General features: G+C 43.9%; 2 protein-coding genes across 2 annotated transcripts; both read left to right on the top strand.

The window, feature by feature from the left end:
• Positions 1–3235: 3235 nt before the first annotated feature.
• LOC148777290 (interferon omega-1-like) lies at positions 3236–3901 on the top strand. Its single transcript, XM_088837877.1, has one exon. The coding sequence runs from the start codon at positions 3239–3241 to the stop codon at positions 3899–3901; it is 663 nt and encodes a 220-aa protein (XP_088694003.1). The 5' UTR covers positions 3236–3238.
• Positions 3902–13809: 9908 nt separating this feature from the next.
• On the top strand, positions 13810–14400 carry LOC148777289 (interferon omega-1-like). Its single transcript, XM_088837771.1, has one exon. It carries the CDS (start codon positions 13825–13827, stop codon positions 14398–14400), a length of 576 nt encoding a protein of 191 aa, XP_088693897.1. The 5' UTR covers positions 13810–13824.
• The last annotated feature ends 4847 nt before the right edge of the window (positions 14401–19247 follow it).

The raw sequence follows: 19247 nt of genomic DNA, 5'->3' as shown, positions 1-19247 counted from the left end.
ACATATTAGGTTTTGAAATCTGGATTTGCAAATTCATTATTAGATTATTTCATTCAAATAAAGTCTTAGCAGGGGGCTGTTGGAGGAGAACATTAACTCAGTTTCTCTATGTTGGAAGGATTAAGTGAGTTCCTTACAGAGATAAGAAATTTGTAGTTGTTGTCACTGCCGTTTCTGATGAACACTGATAGTCTGTGGAATTTGTCTGGCGAAAGTATTAGTCGCTCAGTCGAGTCTGACACTTTGTGACCCCATGAACTGTAGCCTGTCAGCCTCCTCTGCCCATGGAATTCTCCAAGCAAGAATTCTCGAGTGGGTTACCACTTCCTTCTCCAGGGGATCTTCCTAACTCAGGGATTGAACCTTGGTCTCCTGCATTGCAGGCGGATCCTTTACTATCTGAGCCACCAAGGAAGCCTGGTAGGTCCTTGGTAATTAGGTTCACAGTATAACATTTATAATTTAATTAGCAAACAATTCAGGATGGATGTGCCATAAAATGTGAGGGCAGCATCAGGGAATGTGTTCTTTCTCCTCAATAATATCAAGAATGAAATATATCCTAATGAATCCTTACCATAAACATAATACCTTGGTATCTTTTTATTACCATGTTACAGACGGAATCTGTGTGTGTTCGCCAAAATCATATATTGAAACCGTACCCCTCGAGACTTCCCTGATGGCCCAGTGGCCAGGACCCATGCTCCCAAAGCAGGGAGCCTGAGTTGGAGCTCTGGTCAGGAAACTAGATCCTGCATGTGACAAGCAAGACTTTCCATGACCCAAGTAAAGATCCTGCATGAAGCAAGGAAGATCCAAGATCCAGCATGCTTCAACTAAGACCTGGCCCAGCCAAATAAGCACATAAAATAAACATTTTAAAAATTCCTAAAAAACCTCAGGAAACCCAACCCATCAATGTGATCATATCACAAACTGGAATATTAGGGAGATCATTAGGGTTAGCAATCAATAAAATTCAGCTATTACTTTTATTTTTTTAAATTTTTATTTATTTTTAATTTTTATTTAATAAATGGTACAAAGCACAATGCCAAAAACATTAACAGTTAAAATTTCACCAAATGAAAAAATACTATAGAATACACAGTTGTAAAAAGCTACATTAAGTTATTTTATAATATCACAATTTTACTGTTACCCAGATTAAGATCAGGATCTTTCGGAATCATTTCATTCCCTTTCATTCTAGTTTTTTCAAAGCATCTTCTCATTACCCAAGTGGATTTATCAGCTACACAGATGCTAGGCAAGGCTGGTCTCCTAAACCCTGCCAGAAAGGGTTTGTGTTCTAGCAACTGGGGTTCTGATTGCCCGTCTCTCTTCCTTCTCCCTTTATACTGATCACATGTGGATTAAAGGAAAGGAAAATCAGCTAGCTGGTCTCAAAAAGAGGAAGGCAGTCAACCCACCCAGGCCTTGGCTCATTGAGCTTCTGTCAGATGCAGCCCTGCCCCAGTCTTTCTGTGTTCATATTGGCCTCATCCTTCCCCTCTGCCACAGCCACTCCCCAGATGTGCTGCACTGCAGTTTGCAAACTCAGAATACATCATGACGTCAGGGGAAAACCACTTCCCTTCTTTCATATTCAGGACATTGAGACTAACCCTTGTTTTCTTCTTGCCCACAAAACAACAGTGGACTTTTACTTTCTAAGAAAGTTGCAAAGAGAAACAAACAAACAAAAAATCTCACGTCTTGAAAGTGATAGAGATGCAGCCCCTCTGGCTTTCTTTACTTCCCTTTCTTCTTATCTCATCATGAAATAGAACCAGAGTAGAGGCAGGAATACCAACATTGTCCAATAGGTCACTAAGTGTAGATAAAAAGTTTAAATGAAAAATCACACTCAAGTAAAGGAAAGAAGGCTATTTCTCCTGATCTACCCCAGGTCTCACTGCCCTGCAATCTCAGAGGAGACAGAAACAGAGGAACAGAGATGCCCAGTAGAATCAACTGCCTGAATCAATGACTGTCACTCACTAGATTCCGTGACGTAAGCTTCCAATAAGGGACAACGCCAGCACTGAACCTCCTTCCTCCAGCTCAAAACTCTGAGCAGAACAAGTGCTGAAGAGTTTAAGTAAGAGTTGAATAATAAAACCTGTACTTGGCAAAGTAGATATTATTTATCTACTAAAAGTAAAATAATTGCAGTTGGAAACTCCTCCACCAACTTGCACAAACACACTTTTGCTCTCGGCGTCTGAGCACGCCTGACACTTGAGACACCTGGGGACACGGGTCAGGAGAAGAGGGGTCACCACCGGGAACTCGGGTCCTTCACACAAACACTCCAGGGGAGAGGACGGGGTTTAGGAAGATAATTTATTTTCCCCAAAAATCAACAAGCCCTCCACAGAGAGGAGATTTTCAAGTCCACAGGATGTGGTGAGCCTGTCCTCAGGGAGGGAGTCCAGCAGGTGAGGAAGGGACTCTGCCACCCCAGAGGACAGGGGGTGGCTCCATGTGATCTCTCCCTGTGAGTGAGGTGCTGCTGGGAGAATACAATTATTCTGCATTTAGAGTCTCCTCACCCATGTACTCTGAGAAGAACCAGGGTTCTGGTGGGGGTACTGGCCCAGTCTGTGGAGGATGACAGGTCTCCAGCAAGAAAATGGTGGAAAGAAAGGGTGATGTCTGTAATGGTCCTGCCCTCATGGTCCCTGAAGGGCAGGGATCTGCAGGAACATGTTCTAGAAGGAAGAGAAATGTGGGAGGAGTTCAAGGACTGATAATAATCAGCCTCTTCTCTAAATCAAACACTAAAGAAAACTCATCATTTGTTTCCAAGAGCTTAACTGGCAGAGTGATCTGGTAAATCCCTCATAAATGGGGAAACCATAGAGCAGACTGGCTTCCTATGGAAACTAAGAGGGAAAAATGGAGCCTGAGAGCAAGCCAAAAAGGCATTCATGGGTGAGAGGAGAGCAACACTTATGCATGAGAGATAAAGGGCAAACGTGTGTAACTAAAAATGTCCATCAATTCTGACTTAAGAGAAAGAAAATACTCATTTGATTGAAAAATATCCATTTGGATGGGAACTGAAGTCACTAGGAAAAGGCAAAATTAATAGTCTAGAAGGAAGAACATTTCTTTGACTCTATTGAGAATACATAACAGAAAACCAAAAAAGGAAGTAAAAGTGTATATAAATGATTAGAAAATGAAAACAACCGTGTTCCCTATTTAATGGCCTTGCTTAGAAAGCATGGCATCAGAGAACCTACCTCAAGGTTCCAGCAGACGCCGTCTCAGCCAGACCAGCAGCAGCCTCATCTTCCCCATGGCCTTCATGCTCTCTCTACTGATGGCCCTGGTGCTGGTCAGCTACGGCCTTGGTGGATCCCTGGGCTGTGACCTGTCTCAGAACCATGTGCTGGTTGGTAGGCAGAACCTCAGGCTCCTGGGCCAAATGAGCAGACTCTCCCCTCGCTTCTGTCTGCAGGACAGAAAAGACTTCGCTTTCCCCCAGGAGATGGTGGAGGGCGGCCAGCTCCAGGAGGCCCAGGCCTTCTCTGTGCTCCACGAGATGCTCCAGCAGAGCCTCAGCCTCTTCCACACAGAGCGCTCCTCTGCTGCCTGGGACGCCACCCTCCTGGCGCAGCTCCACACTGGACTCCATCAGCAGCTAGACTACCTGGACGCCTGCCTGGGGCAGGTGACGGGAGACGAAGACTCTGCCCTGGGAAGGACAGGCCCCACACTGGCCGTGAAGAGGTACTTCCAGGGCATCCATGTCTACCTGCAAGAGAAGGAATACAGCGACTGCGCCTGGGAAATCGTCAGAGTGGAAATCATGAGATCCTTGTCTTCATCAGCCAGCTTGCAAGAAAGGTTCAGAATGATGGATGGAGACCTGAACTCACCTTGACATGACTCACTGACTAAGATGCCCCATCATCCTTGTACACTCACCTGGGGTCATTTCAGAAGACTCTGATTTCTGCTTTAGCCATGAAATTTATTGAATTAATTCAGCCAATACATGTCAGTAGTAATAAGCAAGGAGATATAAAAGTACTCAAGTGTAGGGGTATCAAACCGTAAGCAATGACTGCCCTAATGTTATTTATTTATTCTTTATTTATTTAGTTAATATAATATTTTATCTCATCATATTTATATTCTCATATAAAAGATGTGTGTGTTTAAATTTTATCAAAATTTAGAAAATATATTTCCCTATTTCATTAAAATTGTTGTTTTATTTATTAAATAGTTATCAAGATAAATTTCTTGAGTTTTTATTTTGAAAACCTAAATCCTTATTTTGTCTATGTATACCTATCACAAAACAGTATTTGTTCACTTTGTACTGTGGAAAAGTTCTATCACTTTCTAGGAAATGTCTGTCAAAAGGTGGAATTCTAGGAATTTTCTGGTGGTGTAGTTTTTAGGACTCTGAGTTTCTCCTTCACGGAGCCTTGGTTGAGGAACTAAGATCCAGTAAGCTGTTGAGGGTGCCAAAAAGAAAACAGGTAGAAAGGAAATTATGAAATTGTAGGAAATGGTTAATCTTGATGTCATCAGTTCAGTTCAGTTCATTCAGTCGCTCAGTCGTGTCCGACTCTCCGCGACCCCATGAATCACAGCACGCCAGGCCTCCCTGTCCATCACCAACTCCCAGAGTACACTCAAACTCATGTCCACAGAGTTGGTGATGGCATCCAGCCATCTCATTCTCTGTCGTCCCCTTCTCCTCCCGCCCCCAACCTTTCCCAGCATCAGAGTCTTTTCCAGTGAGTCAACTCGTCGCATGAGGTGGCCAAAGTATTGCAGTTTCAGCTTTAGCATCAGTCCCTCCAATGAACACCCAGGATTGATCTCCTTTAGAATGGACTGGTTGGATCTCCTTGCAGTATAAGGGACTCTCAAGAGTCTTCTCCAACACCACAGTTCAAAAGCATCGATTCTTCGGCGATCAGCTTTCTTCACAGTCCAACTCTCACATCCATACATGACCACGGGAAAAACCATTGCCTTGACTAGACGGACCTTAGTTGGCAAAGTAATGTCTCTGCTTTTTAATATACTATCATGGTTGGTCATAACTTTCCTTCCAAGGAGCAAGCGTCTTTTAATTTCATGGCTGCAATCAGCATCTGCAGTGATTTTGGAGCCCCCCAAAATAAAGTCTGACACTGTTTCCACTGTTTTTCCATCTATTTCCCATAGGCATCACTAATTTACACCCACTCATTAAAGAATGGCTGATAGAAATATCTGAGGGAAGCAGTCTCCTCCTGCTGGAAAACTGACGACATAGGTGTTGACTGGCTGCTCCTGACTCCTATCACTGTCTCCCACCTCCTCCTCAGCACTGCCTTACTGAGCAATTCACTCCCTTACACAGGACCTTCACTGCCTCCAACACAGAAGCTCTGTCCTGTGCTGGTTTCTCTAGCTGCATGGTGAGTCAGAGTGGGAGCCACAGGAAGAGAGCCCAGGTGAAAGGAGAGTTCTAGAAATTCCAAAACCTCTGAATCCCAGCTCTGCTAATGACCAGCAGTGACACCCTAAAAAATCTCACACACATGGCAGGTGAATTTCCTCATCCTTAATACGGGGACAGTAAGAGTAGTTTTCATACAATTACTGTTTGGATTCCATGGATGCATATCACACAAGAGGCATCAAGCGCTCCGGCAGACATCATCAGGACAGTGAGGATCACAGAGTGGCTGCGCTCAGGGAGGAGGCCGGACGGCTGCCCTGAGACAGTGACTGAAAGGCAACGCTGGAAAGGCGCGAGGCACCTGGCCAAGGTGTTTTCTTTTCAACTTGGGTGCTAGTTCCATAGTGCTTTCAGTGTGAGAATTTTCCTTTGCTGTATGCTGAAGAGAATTCCAATTTTGGGGTTTCATACTTCTAAAAGCGTTCCTATGAGTTCATAAAAACTCTTTGAGAAAGAAGATTCAGTAGAAAATGCTTCAGTTCAGTTCAGTTCAGTCCCTCAGTCGTGTCCGACTCTCCACGACCCCATGAATCACAGCACGCCAGGCCTCCCTGTCCATCACCAATTCCCGGAGTACACTCAAACTCATGTCCACAGAGTCGGTCATGCCGTCCAGCCATCTCATTCTCTGTTGTCCCCTTCTCCTCCCGCACCCAACCTTTCCCAGCATCAGAGTCTTTTCCAATGAGTCAACTCGTCGCATGAGGTGGCCAAAGTATTGCAGTTTCAGCTTTAGAGAAAATGCTTGATCTAACATAAATATGAGAATAGGGAAAGAATAGAGATCGCATATCAGTGCAGATAATCAATCACAAGAAGAGGCAGCAGGGAAAGAGTAGCGGCTGTGAAGTGTATGGTTCTGATCTCCAGTTCTGGGCTGTCCCAGGTTGGATCCTAGTTTTCCTTTCCATAAAATCCCTTGTCCATACTTGCTGGCAATGTCACCTTCTGGAGCCTCTGTTTTGCTACTGAAAGAACAAAACCCAACAAACCGTTCAGAAGCCAGTTTTACCTCTTCTAATACTAAAGAAGTGAGAAACATTATTAATGAATGAAGTGCTTGATTTTCTGCAACCTCCAAGGAGACTTACACCAAGGGCCACCTTCCAGGATTGCTGCTGCTACTACCCTTGTCCCCAGGGTAAGCCGCTGCTGACCCACTCTTCCATAGGAGACTCCAACTTTAGGAGGGAGGTCTGGTTCAGTCTCCTGTGGGGTCACTGCTCCCTTCCCCTGAGTTTTGGTGCATGCAAGATTTTGTTTGTCCCCTGCAAGAAGAGTCTCCCCCACAGTCCTGTGGAAGTCCTGTAATCAACTTCACTAGCCTTCAGAGTCAGATTCCCTGGGGATTCCCAGTCCCTTTGCAGGCTTGCAAGCATGTGAACGTTCATATGCTCAGAACTTTCCCAACATCGGGAGAACTTTTTTGGTATTATTGTTTTCCAGTTTGTTGGTTTCCCATCTGACAGGTATGGGATTTATTTTTATTGTGCTCGAGCGCCTCCTACATCTCATTGTAGTTTCTTCTTTGTGTTTGGACATGGGGCATCCTTATTCGGTGGGCTCCAGAGTCCTCCTGTGGACGGTTTTCAACAGCCAGTTGCAATACTGGTGCTCTTGCAGGAGATGAGTGCATGCCCTTCTACTCTGCCATCTTGAACCAGAAGCTAAGCCAAAACTTTGATATTTGACCATCTGAAATATGCTGAACTGTCTCATGCACACTCACCATATATTTATTCACCACCATGGACTTATGGCTGAGATTTGAACAGGGCGTTAATCACTGGAAATAGGTATGTTGTCTGTCTTCAAATAGTATGATTTTCTAAGAAAGATTTTAAAAATCAATATGTCAACATGCTGTACAGAAAATATTTTTCTTGAGGTATATCCAAGTTCCTGCATAACAAGCCAGGGTTCATTTATGTAAATTGATCAACAAAGATCCCACCAATTATACATTTCATTCAACATATTTCCACCTTTATTATTTTGAGAATTTCTTATAATCTGTACTTTTCAATATCAAAATCTTTCTCTTCATTTTAAACTCCACTCCTCCACACACATCCTCCATTAGGACCTTCTAACTGAGAGTCCCTTAAATGGGGAGGAATTGATTCCCCAGAGCAGGAGCTTGTCTCCATTTCTTATTCCCACCCAGCATCTTGCACAATGGTAGGATACTGCTGGTCCTCAGGGTTGTCAATAAAAGTGTAAGTATAATAATGAGAATAACAATAATGATAAGCTTAAAGGAGTTTTACCAGTGAAACTGTTTGGAAACACAATCTTGCTGCATTCCTTGTGGGTCACTCTTGTCTTCTCAGGTGACCAGGATATTTGTTATCCTGGCTCTCTTTAGTTTTCCCTCAATTTCCTGCATCATTTAGTCCAGTTGATTTTTCTGTCCTATGCTACTGTTTTCTCAGCTTTAAAATAGGGAAATGGGAGTGGATATATGTGTACTTAGAGCTGGTTTACATGTTGTACAGCAGAAACCAACAACATTTAAAGCAATTATTCTCCAATTAAAAACAAAACAGGGATAATGAGAATACTGTAGTCCACTCAATGCACCATCTCATGTTATTTACTCTATATGATGATAATATAACAACTTACAAAATTAATATATATGAATAGATTATACAAAGCATCAGGGACACAGTAAACAGCCGTGAGGGTTCTTACTGTGACAGGTGTATACAGAGGTTTCGCCATTGTTTCAGGTCTACCCTAAAGAGGACTATGCCTTATCTGTGCCTTGCTCAACTCTAATTGTTAATGCAAAAATTCTACCTCTGCAAATTAGAATAGGTTAATCTTTTCTAGTATTGTCCAAAGCATAGCTACATATTTTGAAATTTTACTAGCAAATAAAATAATCACGTGAATGTATTAAGCACACCAAGATATTTAGTGGGCAACAAATCAACATGCAAGCAGTGCATTTGGCATATAAGATGCTTATTCGGTAGGAAATGGTATATTAAGTGTAAACCTACATTATGCTGAACACAAAAACATCTTGATTATGAATCTTAAAGCACTTATCTGTACGAAATTACATTTTTAAAAAGTTAATAAAACTTTCCATGCAAAACTATGTATAAATTTGAAAGCTTAACATAAGATCTTTAGTTAAAGGAAATGAGAAGAAAAACAGATTTTGAAAATTGAGATTAATCAGTTAGGGTAGCTACTGGGTCATAAGTTTCTCAAATATGCCTTTCCCTCAACTGAGCTGAGATGAAAAAAGGAGTAATTTTGAAAAGATTATAGATGATTTTCCTTCCACTGAAGACAGGAAGTTAAGTTTTGTTTTGCCATAAGGAATATTTAGACTTGGTGTGAGTTTAGACTTATTTATACATTTTATAATATTTTCAACTTGTTGAACATTGCAGGAGAAATTAACCATTCATATTAAATAAAATTATTTTCCCTTTCCCCAGGGGCTTCTGTAAATCTCTGTCTTGTCCTCAGATCTTTCCACTGGATGGTCCCAATATCTAGATTACTGTCTAGAATGTATATGCCTTTCTCATTTCCCCAAATAATTTATTTTTCCCGAGAAACAACCCAGAATATGAAAATATGCCACAACATGCTCAGATTTCCAGCCATCAGTCACAGCATAAACGGGCACCAGTGTAAACTGCTCTGGCTAAAATCTCCTCCCAGGAAGGGGAGGATTGATGCAGGGGCAGGTGCAGAAATCAAGTTCTAAGCGAAACCCCTGCAAAGCTCCTCTGGGCCATGTGGCCCAAAAAGGAAGTTTCCTCACTGCTCCCGAGGCCCCAGGCTCTCCCTGGGCCCCAGCAGCACCTAGCTCAGCTGGACGCTCCTGCCTACAGGGACTCCCCGGTTCTCCCCGTGGACAGGGTGCTGGAGTTCAAGGCGGTGTACCTGGAGACAGGTCTGCTGGGCGAGCAGGGCCAGTTGGTCCATTACAGGGAGCTCTGTGGTGCCCTCCCGGTCACTGAGGCGGAGGAAAGGCAGATTTGAGTAGCTTGTCGAGCTGGAGCCCTGGGACTCAACTTCACTTAAGTGCTGAGTTTGGGGGATTCATGGTCCCTCAGAGGGTGGCAATGGTGATGATCATCATTCTCCAGGGCTGGAGAACATCACCCTCCATGTCGCCAGGGAAGGGGTTGCCACCTGGTGAGCCTGAGGATGCTGCAGATGGTGGGCTGTGCCAGCCTTTATCCAGCTGTTCCCAGCACCTTCCCGCAAATAGAATCTTTAAATAGACCAGAATTTCATTTTCTGTACTTTTCTCAATTTTGTTTTCATGGAGAAACTTTTCCCTTCTATCCTGGGCATCAGAGAATGTCACAGCTTCAATGCTTCTTTTGTGTTTTACACTGGAAATGAAATATACTCATGGAAAAGTCTCAATCCAAAAGGAGATATTCATCTACATTAGTCAACTCAGCTTGAAACAAAAACCCAAGGCTCAATCTCTCTTCTTTAGTCTAAAAGAGAACTTAGAGTTGTGACTCCGTTGTCTATTGTGACAGTTTTTAAATTGCACCAATTTTTAAATTGCCATATCTCTGCATTTCTTTTTTAAGGGTCTAATACATAAGGTTTGGCTTCTTCAGTTATTTGCAGGACTGTAGCTCCTGTTTTCTGGTGGTCTACGGATAATAATGGCATGATAACGAACATGGGTTAATTCATAGAGTTCTCTTCGTTCTCTCACTAAAGTGTGCTGACCGCACACACATGTGACAATGTGCTTGGCCATGTGGATTCCAGGAGCGTCAGGAGGGGATGATGACTGCCCTGCTGGGAGCGGGGGAGAAGACTCTGGAGGCGGGATGAGGAGGAAGGAGGCAGCACGTGCTCAGAGCAGCTGAGGGCCAGACTCAGAGCTCATGAAGAGGAGGGACTGGGAGCAGCAGGAAGCTCTGCTCTCACACAATCTGGGGCTCCTGAGTGTAGTGGACACCAGACGTTCATTTCTTCTTCCAAAACATCCAGACAACTTTAGTAGCAGTCACAGAGGACATCCTCTACTTCAAATAAAAGAAACTTTGCAAATTAGGCTGAGAATGTGGAACTTAGTGAATGATAGCAGTCTTTCATATCAATATACCCAACAGCAACCCCTTTACTTCACCCTCAGTCCAACCAAGAGAAGCTTTGACTCCAAGTTCCTTAACACAGTCAAGGGTCTGCATGTTGAATCCCTAAGTGTTAATTCTAGGAGAGGGAAGGCCCGCAGGACTGTGAAGAGCCCAGGAGCCCAGGTTTCCGCCCTTTTGAGCAGTGCCTTGTACAAAATAGAGAGAAATCCTACGGTACTTGAAGTTCTCTGCTGAAGAAGAGATTCTAAGAAAGTTGTCTTACTCTCCTAGAATTTTGACGTTTTGTTCCTGGTCAGGAACTAGATCCTACAGGCCATAACCAAGACTTCCCATGCCACAAGTAAAGATCCCATCTGACACAAGGAGTATGCAAGAACCAGCAAGCTGCAAGTATGGCACATCCAAATAAATACATAAAATGAATACTTTTAAAATTCTTAAAACATCCAAATAAATACATAAAATGAATACTTTTAAAATTCTTAAAACACCCGAAGAAACCCAACCCATCAATGTCAGCATACCACAAGGTGCAATATGAGGGATATTAGGGTTCAGTTCAGTTCAGTTCAGTCGCTCAGTCGTGTCCGACTCTTTGCGACCCCATGAATCACAGCACGCCAGGCCTCCCTGTCCATCACCAACTCCCGGAGTTCACTCAAACTCATGTCCATCGAGCTGGTGATGCCATCCAGCCACCTCATTCTCTGTCGTCCCCGTCCCCTCCCAGCATCAGAGTCTTTTCCAGTGAGTCAACTCGTCACTTGAGGTGGCCAAAGTATTGGAGTTTCAGCTTCAGCATCAGTCCTTCCAATGAACACCCGTAGGGTTAGCAATCAATAAAATTCAGTTATCGTTTTGAATATCATAATTACTGTTACCCAGATTAAGATCAGAATCTTTTGCAATCATTTCATTCCCTTTCATTCTAGTTTTTTCAGAGCATCTTTTCATTGCCCAGGTGGATTTGTCACAGATGCTCAGCAAGGCTGGTCTCCTTGACCCTGTGAGAGAGGGTTAGTGTTCTAGCAACTGGGGTTCTGATTGCCTGTCTCCCGTGAGCTGGTGCGTGTGAATTCTTCCTTCTCCCCTTATACTGACCACATATGGATTAAAGGAAAGAAAAATCAGGTGGCTGGTCTTACAAAGCTGAGGGCAGTCCACGGACTCTGGACTTGGCCTTTGCTGAGCTTCTGTCAGAGACAGCCATGTCCAGCCTTTCTGTTGTTCATATTGACCTGATCCTTCCCCTCTGCCACTGCCTAGGCCCCAGCTATGCTGCACTGAAGCTAACCCAGAATACATCACTGTGTCAGGGAAAGCCACTTCCTTTCTTTCATATTCGTGACATTGAGACTTACCCTTGTTTTCTAGTTGCCCACAAGACAACTGTGCAATTTTACTTTCGAGCAAAATTGCAAAGAGAAACAAAAAAATCTCACCTCCTGAAAGTGATGCAGCCCCTCGGGCTTTCTTTACTTCCCTCTCTTGTTCTCACCTCATCGTGAATTACAGCCAGAGAAGGAGCAGTGAGCCAAATCCTGTCCAATCAGTCACTAGGTTAATATAAATGTTTAAATGAAAAAATACACTCAAGGAAAGAAGGCCATTTCTCCTGATCTAGAAGGCTGGGTCTCACTGCCCTGCATTCTCAGAGGAGACAGAGACAGAGGAACAGGGATGCCAGGTGGAATCAACAGCCTGAACACACGACTGTCACTCACTAGATTCCGTGACGTAAGCTTCCAATAAGGGACAACGCCAGCACTGAATCTCCTTCCTCAGCTCAAAACTCTGAGCAGAACAAGTGCTGAAGAGTTTACGTAAAGGAGCTGAATAATAAAACCTGTACTTGGCATGGGCTTCCCTTGCTGGTAAAGAATCTGCCTGCAGCGCGGGAGACCTGGGTTTTATCCCTGGGCTGGGAAGATCCCCTGGAGAAGGGAAAGGCTACCCACTCCAGTATTCTGGCCTGGAGAATTCCATGGACTGTAGTTGCAGAGTCGGACACGACTGAACAACTTTCACTCACTTCACATACTTGGCAAAGTAGATATTATTTATCTACTAAAAGCAAAATGACTGCAGTTGGAAACTCCTCCACCAACTTGCACAAACACACTTTTGCTCTCAGCGTCTGGGCACGCCTGACACTTTAGACACCTGGGGACACGGGTCAGGAGAAGAGGGGTCACCACCGGGAACTCGGGTCCTTCACACAAACACTGCAGGGGAGAGGACGGGGTTTAGGAAGATGATTTATTTTCCCAACAAATAAACAAGCCCTCCACAGAGAGGAGATTTTCAAGTCCACAGGATGTGGTGAGCCTGTCCTCAGGGAGGGAGTCCAGCAGGTGAGGAAGGGACCCTGCCACTCCAGAGGACAGGGGACGGCTCCATGTGATCTCTCCCTTGTGAGTGAGGTGCTGCTGGGAAAATACAATTATCCTGGATTTAGAGACTCCTCACCAATGTTCCCTGAGAAGAACCAGGATTCTGGTGGGGGTGTTGGCCCAGTCTGTGGAGGACGACAGGTCTCTAGCAAGAAAATGGTGGAAAGAAAGGGTGATGTCTGTAATGGCCCTGACCTTGTGGTTCCCTAAAATACAATCACATGGACCTGCAGGAAAGTGTTCTAGAAGGAAGAAAAACATGGGAGAAGCTCATGGACTGATAATAATCAGCTTCTTCTCTAAATCAAACACTAAAGAAAACCCATCCTTTGTTTCAAAGAGCTCAACTGCCACAGTGATCTGATAAATCCCTAAATAAATAGAGAAACCATAGGACTGAGGGAGCTGGGCTTCCGAGGTAAAGTGAGAGGGGAAAATGGAGCCTAGGATCAGGGCTACAGAAGTTCCTGGACAAGAGGAGAGGAACATTTATGCTTGAGCGACAGGGAGCAATAATGTGTGTAATTACAAATGTATGTTTATTCTGACTTAAGATGAAGGTCTTTTTCATTTGATGATGAATATCCATTTGGATAAGCACATCTGAAGTTACCTGGAAAAGGTAAAATTAATAGTTTAGATTGATGACAAATTCTTTGACCATATTCAAAATACATAAATGAAAACCAAAATAGGAAGTAAAAGTGTATAGAAATGATTAGAAAATGAAAATTACCATGTTCCCTATTTAATGGCTTGCTTAGAAAGCATGGCATCAGAGAACCTACCTCAAGGTTCCAGCAGACACCGTCTCAGCCAGCCCAGCAGCAGCCGCATCTTCCCCATGGCCTTCGTGATCTCTCTACTGATGGCCCTGGTGCTGGTCAGCTACAGCCTGGGAGGATCCCTGGGCTGTGACCTGTCTCAGAACCACGTGCTGGTTGGCAGGCGGAACCTCAGGCTCCTGGGCCAAATGAGCAGACTCTCCCCTCGCTTCTGTCTGCAGGACAGAAAAGACTTCGCTTTCCCCCAGGAGATGGTGGAGGGCGGCCAGCTCCAGGAGGCCCAGGCCTTCTCTGTGCTCCACGAGATGCTCCAGCAGAGCCTCAGCCTCTTCCACACAGAGCGCTCCTCTGCTGCCTGGGACGCCACCCTCCTGGCGCAGCTCCGCACTGGACTCCATCAGCAGCTGGACGACCTGGACGCCTGCCTGGGGCAAGTGACAGGAGAGGAAGACTCTGCCCTGAGAAGGACGGGCCCCACACTGGCTGTGAAGAGGTACTTCCAGGGCATCCATGTCTACCTGCAAGAGAAGGAATACAGCGACTGCGCCTGGGAAATCATCAGAATGGAAATCATGAGATCCTTGTCTTCATCAACCAGCTTGCAAGAAAGGTTAAAAATGATGGATGGATACTGAACTCACCTTGACTTGACTCTCACTGACTAAGACGCCACATCACCCTTGTACGCTCACCTGAGGTCATTTCAGAAGACTCTGGTTTCTGCTTTAGCCACCAAATTGATTGAATTAATTCAGCCAATACATACTAATACGTACTAGTAAGCAAGTAGATATAAAAGTATCCAGCTGCAGGGATATCAGTGCATAAGTAACGACTGCTTTGATGGTATTTATTTATATTTTACTTATTTAATGTATTATTTTATCTCAATATTTTATATTTTCATATAAAAGATGTGTATCCTTACATTGTATTAAAACTTAGAAAATATATTCCCCTTTCTATTTCATTAAAATTATAATTTGTTTTATTTATTACTTATCAAGATAAACTTTTTGAGTTTTTTTATTTTGAAAACCTAAATCCTTATTTTGTCTATATATACCTATCACAAAACAGTATTTGTTCATTTTATACTGTGGAACAGTTCTATCACTTTCTAACAAATTTCTGGCAAAAGGTGGAATTCTGGGAATTTTCTGGTGGTGTAGTTTTTAGGACTCTGAGTTTCTCCTTCACGGAGCCTTGGTTGAGGAACTAAGATCCAGTAAGCTGTCGAGGGTGCCAAAAAGAAAACAGGTAGAAAGGAAATTATGAAATTGTAGGAAATGGTTAAGCTTGATGTCATAGGCATCACTAATTTACACCCACTCATTAAAGAATGGCTGATAGAAATATCTGAGGGAAGCAGTCTCCTCCTGCTGGAAAGCTGACGACATAGGTGTTGACTGGCTGCTCCTGACTCCTATCACTGTCTCCCACCTCCTCCTCAGCACTGCCTTACTGAGCGATTCACTCCCTTCCACAGGACCTTCACTGCCTCCAACACAGGAGCTCTGTCCTGTGCTGGTTTCTCTAGCTGCATGGTGAGTCGGAGTGGGAGCCACAGCAAGAGAGCTGAGGTGAAAGGAGAGTTCTAGAAATTCCAAAACCTCTGAATCCCAGCTCTGCTAATGACCAGCTGCTGCTGCTGCTAAGTCACTTCAGTCGTGTCTGACTCTGCGTGACCCCATAGACGGAAGCCCACCAGGCTCCCCCGTCCCTGGGATGCTCTAGTCAAGAACACTGGAGTGGGTTGCCATTTCCTTCTCCAATGTGTGAAAGTGAAAAGTGAAAGTGAAGTCGCTCAGTCATGTCCGACCATTAGTGACCCCACGGACTACAGCCTACCAGGCTCCTCCATCCATGGGATTTTCTAGGCAATAGTACTGGAGTGGCTTGCCATTGCCTTCCCCCAATGACCAGCAATGACACCCTAAAAAAATCTCACAAACACAACAGGTGAATTTCCTCATCCTTAATATGGGGCCAGTAAGAGTAGTTTTCATACAATTACTGTTTGGACTCAATGGGTGCCTATCACACAAGAGGCATCAAGCGCTCCGGCAGACATCATCAGGACAGTGAGGATCACAGAGTGGCTGCGCTCAGGGAGGAGGCCGGACGGCTGCCCTGAGACAGTGACTGGAAGGCAACGCTGGAAAGGCGCGAGGCACCTGGCCAAGGTGTTTTCTTTTCAACTTGGGTGCTAGTTCCATAGTGCTTTCAGTGTGAGAATTTTCCTTTGCTGTATGCTGAAGAGAATTCCAATCTCTGGGTTTCATATCTCTAAAAGCACTCCTATGAGTTCATAAAAACTCTTTGAGAAAGAAGAATTAGCAGAAAATGCTTTGATGTAATACAAAGACGAATAATAGGGAAAGAATAGAGATCTCATATCAATGCAGAAAATCAAACACATGCAGAGGCAGGAAGGAAAGAGCAGGGGCTGTGAAATGGATTTCTGCCCTCCAGTCCTACACTGTCCCCGGTTGGATCCTAGTTCTCTTTTCAGTAAAGTCCCTTGTCCATACTTGCTGTCATTATCACCTCCTGGAGCCTCTGCATTGCTACTGAAAGACCAAAACTCAAAAAGTGTTCAGAAGCCAATTGTTACCCTTCTCATACTAAAGAAGTGAGAAACATTATTCATGAATGAAGTGTGCATTTCTGAAGCCTCCAACGGGTCTCATGCCAAAGAGGCACCTTCCAGGATTGCTGCTGCTACTGCCCTTGTCCCTACGGGAAGCCACTGCTGACCCACCTCCACAGGAGACTCCACCTTTGGCAGGTAGGTCAGTTCAGTCTCCTGTGGGGTCACTGCTGCTCAGTTCCCCTGAGTCTTGGTGCTCACAAGATTCTGTTTGTCCCCTTTGAGAATAGAGTCTCTTTTCCCCCCAGTCCTGTGGAAGACTTGTAATCAAATATCGCTGGCCTTTACAGTCAGATTTCCTGGGGATACCCAGGCCCTTTTCTGGATTCGCAGACCTGGAATCCTGACGTGAGTCTTAGAACCGTCACAACAGTGAGAGAACTTTTTTGGTAGTATTGTTTACCAGTTTGTTGGTTTCCCAACTGGCAGGTATGGGATTTATTTTTATTGTGCTTGAGCACCTCCTACCATCTCATTATAATTTCTTTTTTGTCTTTGAACATGGGGTATCATTTTGGGTGGGCTCTAGAGTCCTCCTGTGGATGGTTTTCAACAGCTACTTGAGATTTCAGTGCTATTGCAGGAGATGAGTCCATGTCCTTCTACTCTGCCATCTTGAACCAGAAGCTAAGCCAAAATTTCAATATTTGACCATTCGAAATGTGTTGAAGCATCTCATGGACACCCACCATATCTTTTATTCAGCACCATGGACCTATGTTTGGCTGAGATTTGAACAGGAGGTTCAGTTCAGTTCAGTTCAGTCGCTCAGTCGTGTCCGACTCTCCGCGACCCCATGAATCACAGCACACCAGGCCTCCCTGTCCATCACCAACTCCCGGAGTTCACTCAAACTCATGTCCACAGAGTCGGTGATGCCATCCAGCCATCTCATTCTCCGTCGTCCCCTTCTCCTCCTGCCCCCAACCTTTCCCAGCATCAGAGTCTTTTCCAGTGAGTCAACTCGTCGCATGAGGTGGCCAAAGTATTGCAGCTTCAGCTTTAGCATCAGTCCCTCCAATGAACATCCAGGAGTGATCTCCTCTAGAATGGACTGGTTGGATCTCCTTGCAGTATAAGGGACTCTCAAGAGTCTTCTCCAACACCACAGTTCAAAAGCATCGATTCTTCGGCGATCAGCTTTCTTCACTGTCCAACTCTCACATCCATACATGACCACGGGAAAAACCATTGCCTTGACTAGACGGACCTTGGTTGGCAAAGTAATGTCTCTGCTTTTTAATATACTATCAAGGTTGGTCATAACTTTCCTTCCAAGGAGCAAGCGTCTTTTAATTTCCTGGCTGCAATCAGCGTCTGCAGTGATTTTGGAGCCCAAAAAAATAAAGTCTGACACTGTTTCCACTGTTTTTCCATCTATTTCCCATGAAGGGATGGGACCAGATGCCATGATCTTTGTTTTCTGAATGTTGAGCTTCAAGCCAACCTTTTCACTCTCCTCTTTCACTTTCATCAAGAGGCTTTTGAGTTCCTCTTCACTTTCTGCCATAAGGGTAGTGTCATCTGCATATCTGAGGTTATTGATATTTCTCCCAGCAATCTTGATTCCAGCTTGTGCTTCTTCCAGCCCAGCGTTCCTCATGATGTACTCTGCATATAAGTTAAATAAGCAAGGTGACAATATACAACCTTGACGTACACCTTTTCCTATTTGGAACCAGTCTGTTGTTCCAAGTACAGTTCTGACTGTTGCTTCCTGACCTGCATACAGGTTTCTCAAGAGGCAGGTCAGGTTAATTACTGGAAATAGGTATGTTCCTTAGCTTCAAATAGTATGATTTTCTAAGAAGGGAGTTTAATAATCAAGATGTCAATATGCTGCACAGAAAATATCATTACTGAGGTATATCCAAGTTCCTGCAGTAACAGCCAGGGTTCATTTATGAAAATTGATCAACAAAGATCCCACCAATTATACATTTCATTCAACATATTTCCACCTTTATTATTTTGAGAATTTCTTATAATCTGTACTTTTCAAGAGCAAAATCTTTCTTTTCATTTTAAACTCCCCTCCCCACACACATCCTCCATCTGGACCTTCTAAATGAGAGTCCCTTAAATGGGGAGGAATTGACTCCCCAGATCAGGAGCTTGTCTCCATTTCTTATTCCCACCAGCATCCTGCACAGTGGTAGGACACTACTGGTCCTCAGGGTTGTCAATAAAAGTGCAAGTGTAATAATGAGAATAACAATAATGATACGCTTAAAGGAGTTTTACCAGTGAAACTGTTTGGAAACACAATCTTGCTGCATTCCTTGTGGGTCACTCTTGTCTTCTCAGGTGACCAGGATATTTGTTATCCGGGCTCTCTTTAGTTTTCCCTCAATTTCCTGCATCATTTAGTCCAGTTGATTTTTCTGTCCTATGCTACTGTTTTCTCAGCTTTAAAATAGGGAAATGGGAGTGGATATATGTGTACTTAGAGCTGGTTTACATGTTGTACAGCAGAAACCAGCACAACATTTAAAGCAGTTATTCTCCAATTAAAATTAAAATAGGGATAATGGAATACTGCAGTCCATTCAATGCACCATCTCATGTTATGTACTCTATATGATGATAATATAACAACTTACAAAACTATCTTACATGAGTAGATTATATAAAGCATCAGGGACACAGTAAACAGCCGTGAGGGTTCTTACTGTGACAGGTGTATACAGAGGTTTCGCCACTGTTTCATGACTACCCTAAAGAGGACTATGCCTTATCTGTGCCTTCAACTCTAATTGTTAATGCAAAAATTCTACCTCTGCAAATTAGAATAGGTTAATCTTTTCTAGTATTGTACAAAGAATATCT

Source organism: Moschus berezovskii, chromosome 7 (assembly GCF_049115385.1).
Source record: "Moschus berezovskii isolate FMDL1 chromosome 7, NW_MosBer_1.0, whole genome shotgun sequence".
Taxonomy (NCBI): Eukaryota; Metazoa; Chordata; class Mammalia; order Artiodactyla; family Moschidae; genus Moschus; species Moschus berezovskii.
The sequence above is the reverse complement of the archived record's forward strand: the minus strand, read 5'-3'. Positions and strand labels throughout refer to the sequence as shown.

Coding starts and splice junctions, on each gene's coding strand:
- LOC148777290 (XM_088837877.1), top strand. CDS start 3,239: ATGGCATCAGAGAACCTACCTCAAGGTTCCAGCAGACGCCGTCTCAGC.
- LOC148777289 (XM_088837771.1), top strand. CDS start 13,825: ATGGCCTTCGTGATCTCTCTACTGATGGCCCTGGTGCTGGTCAGCTAC.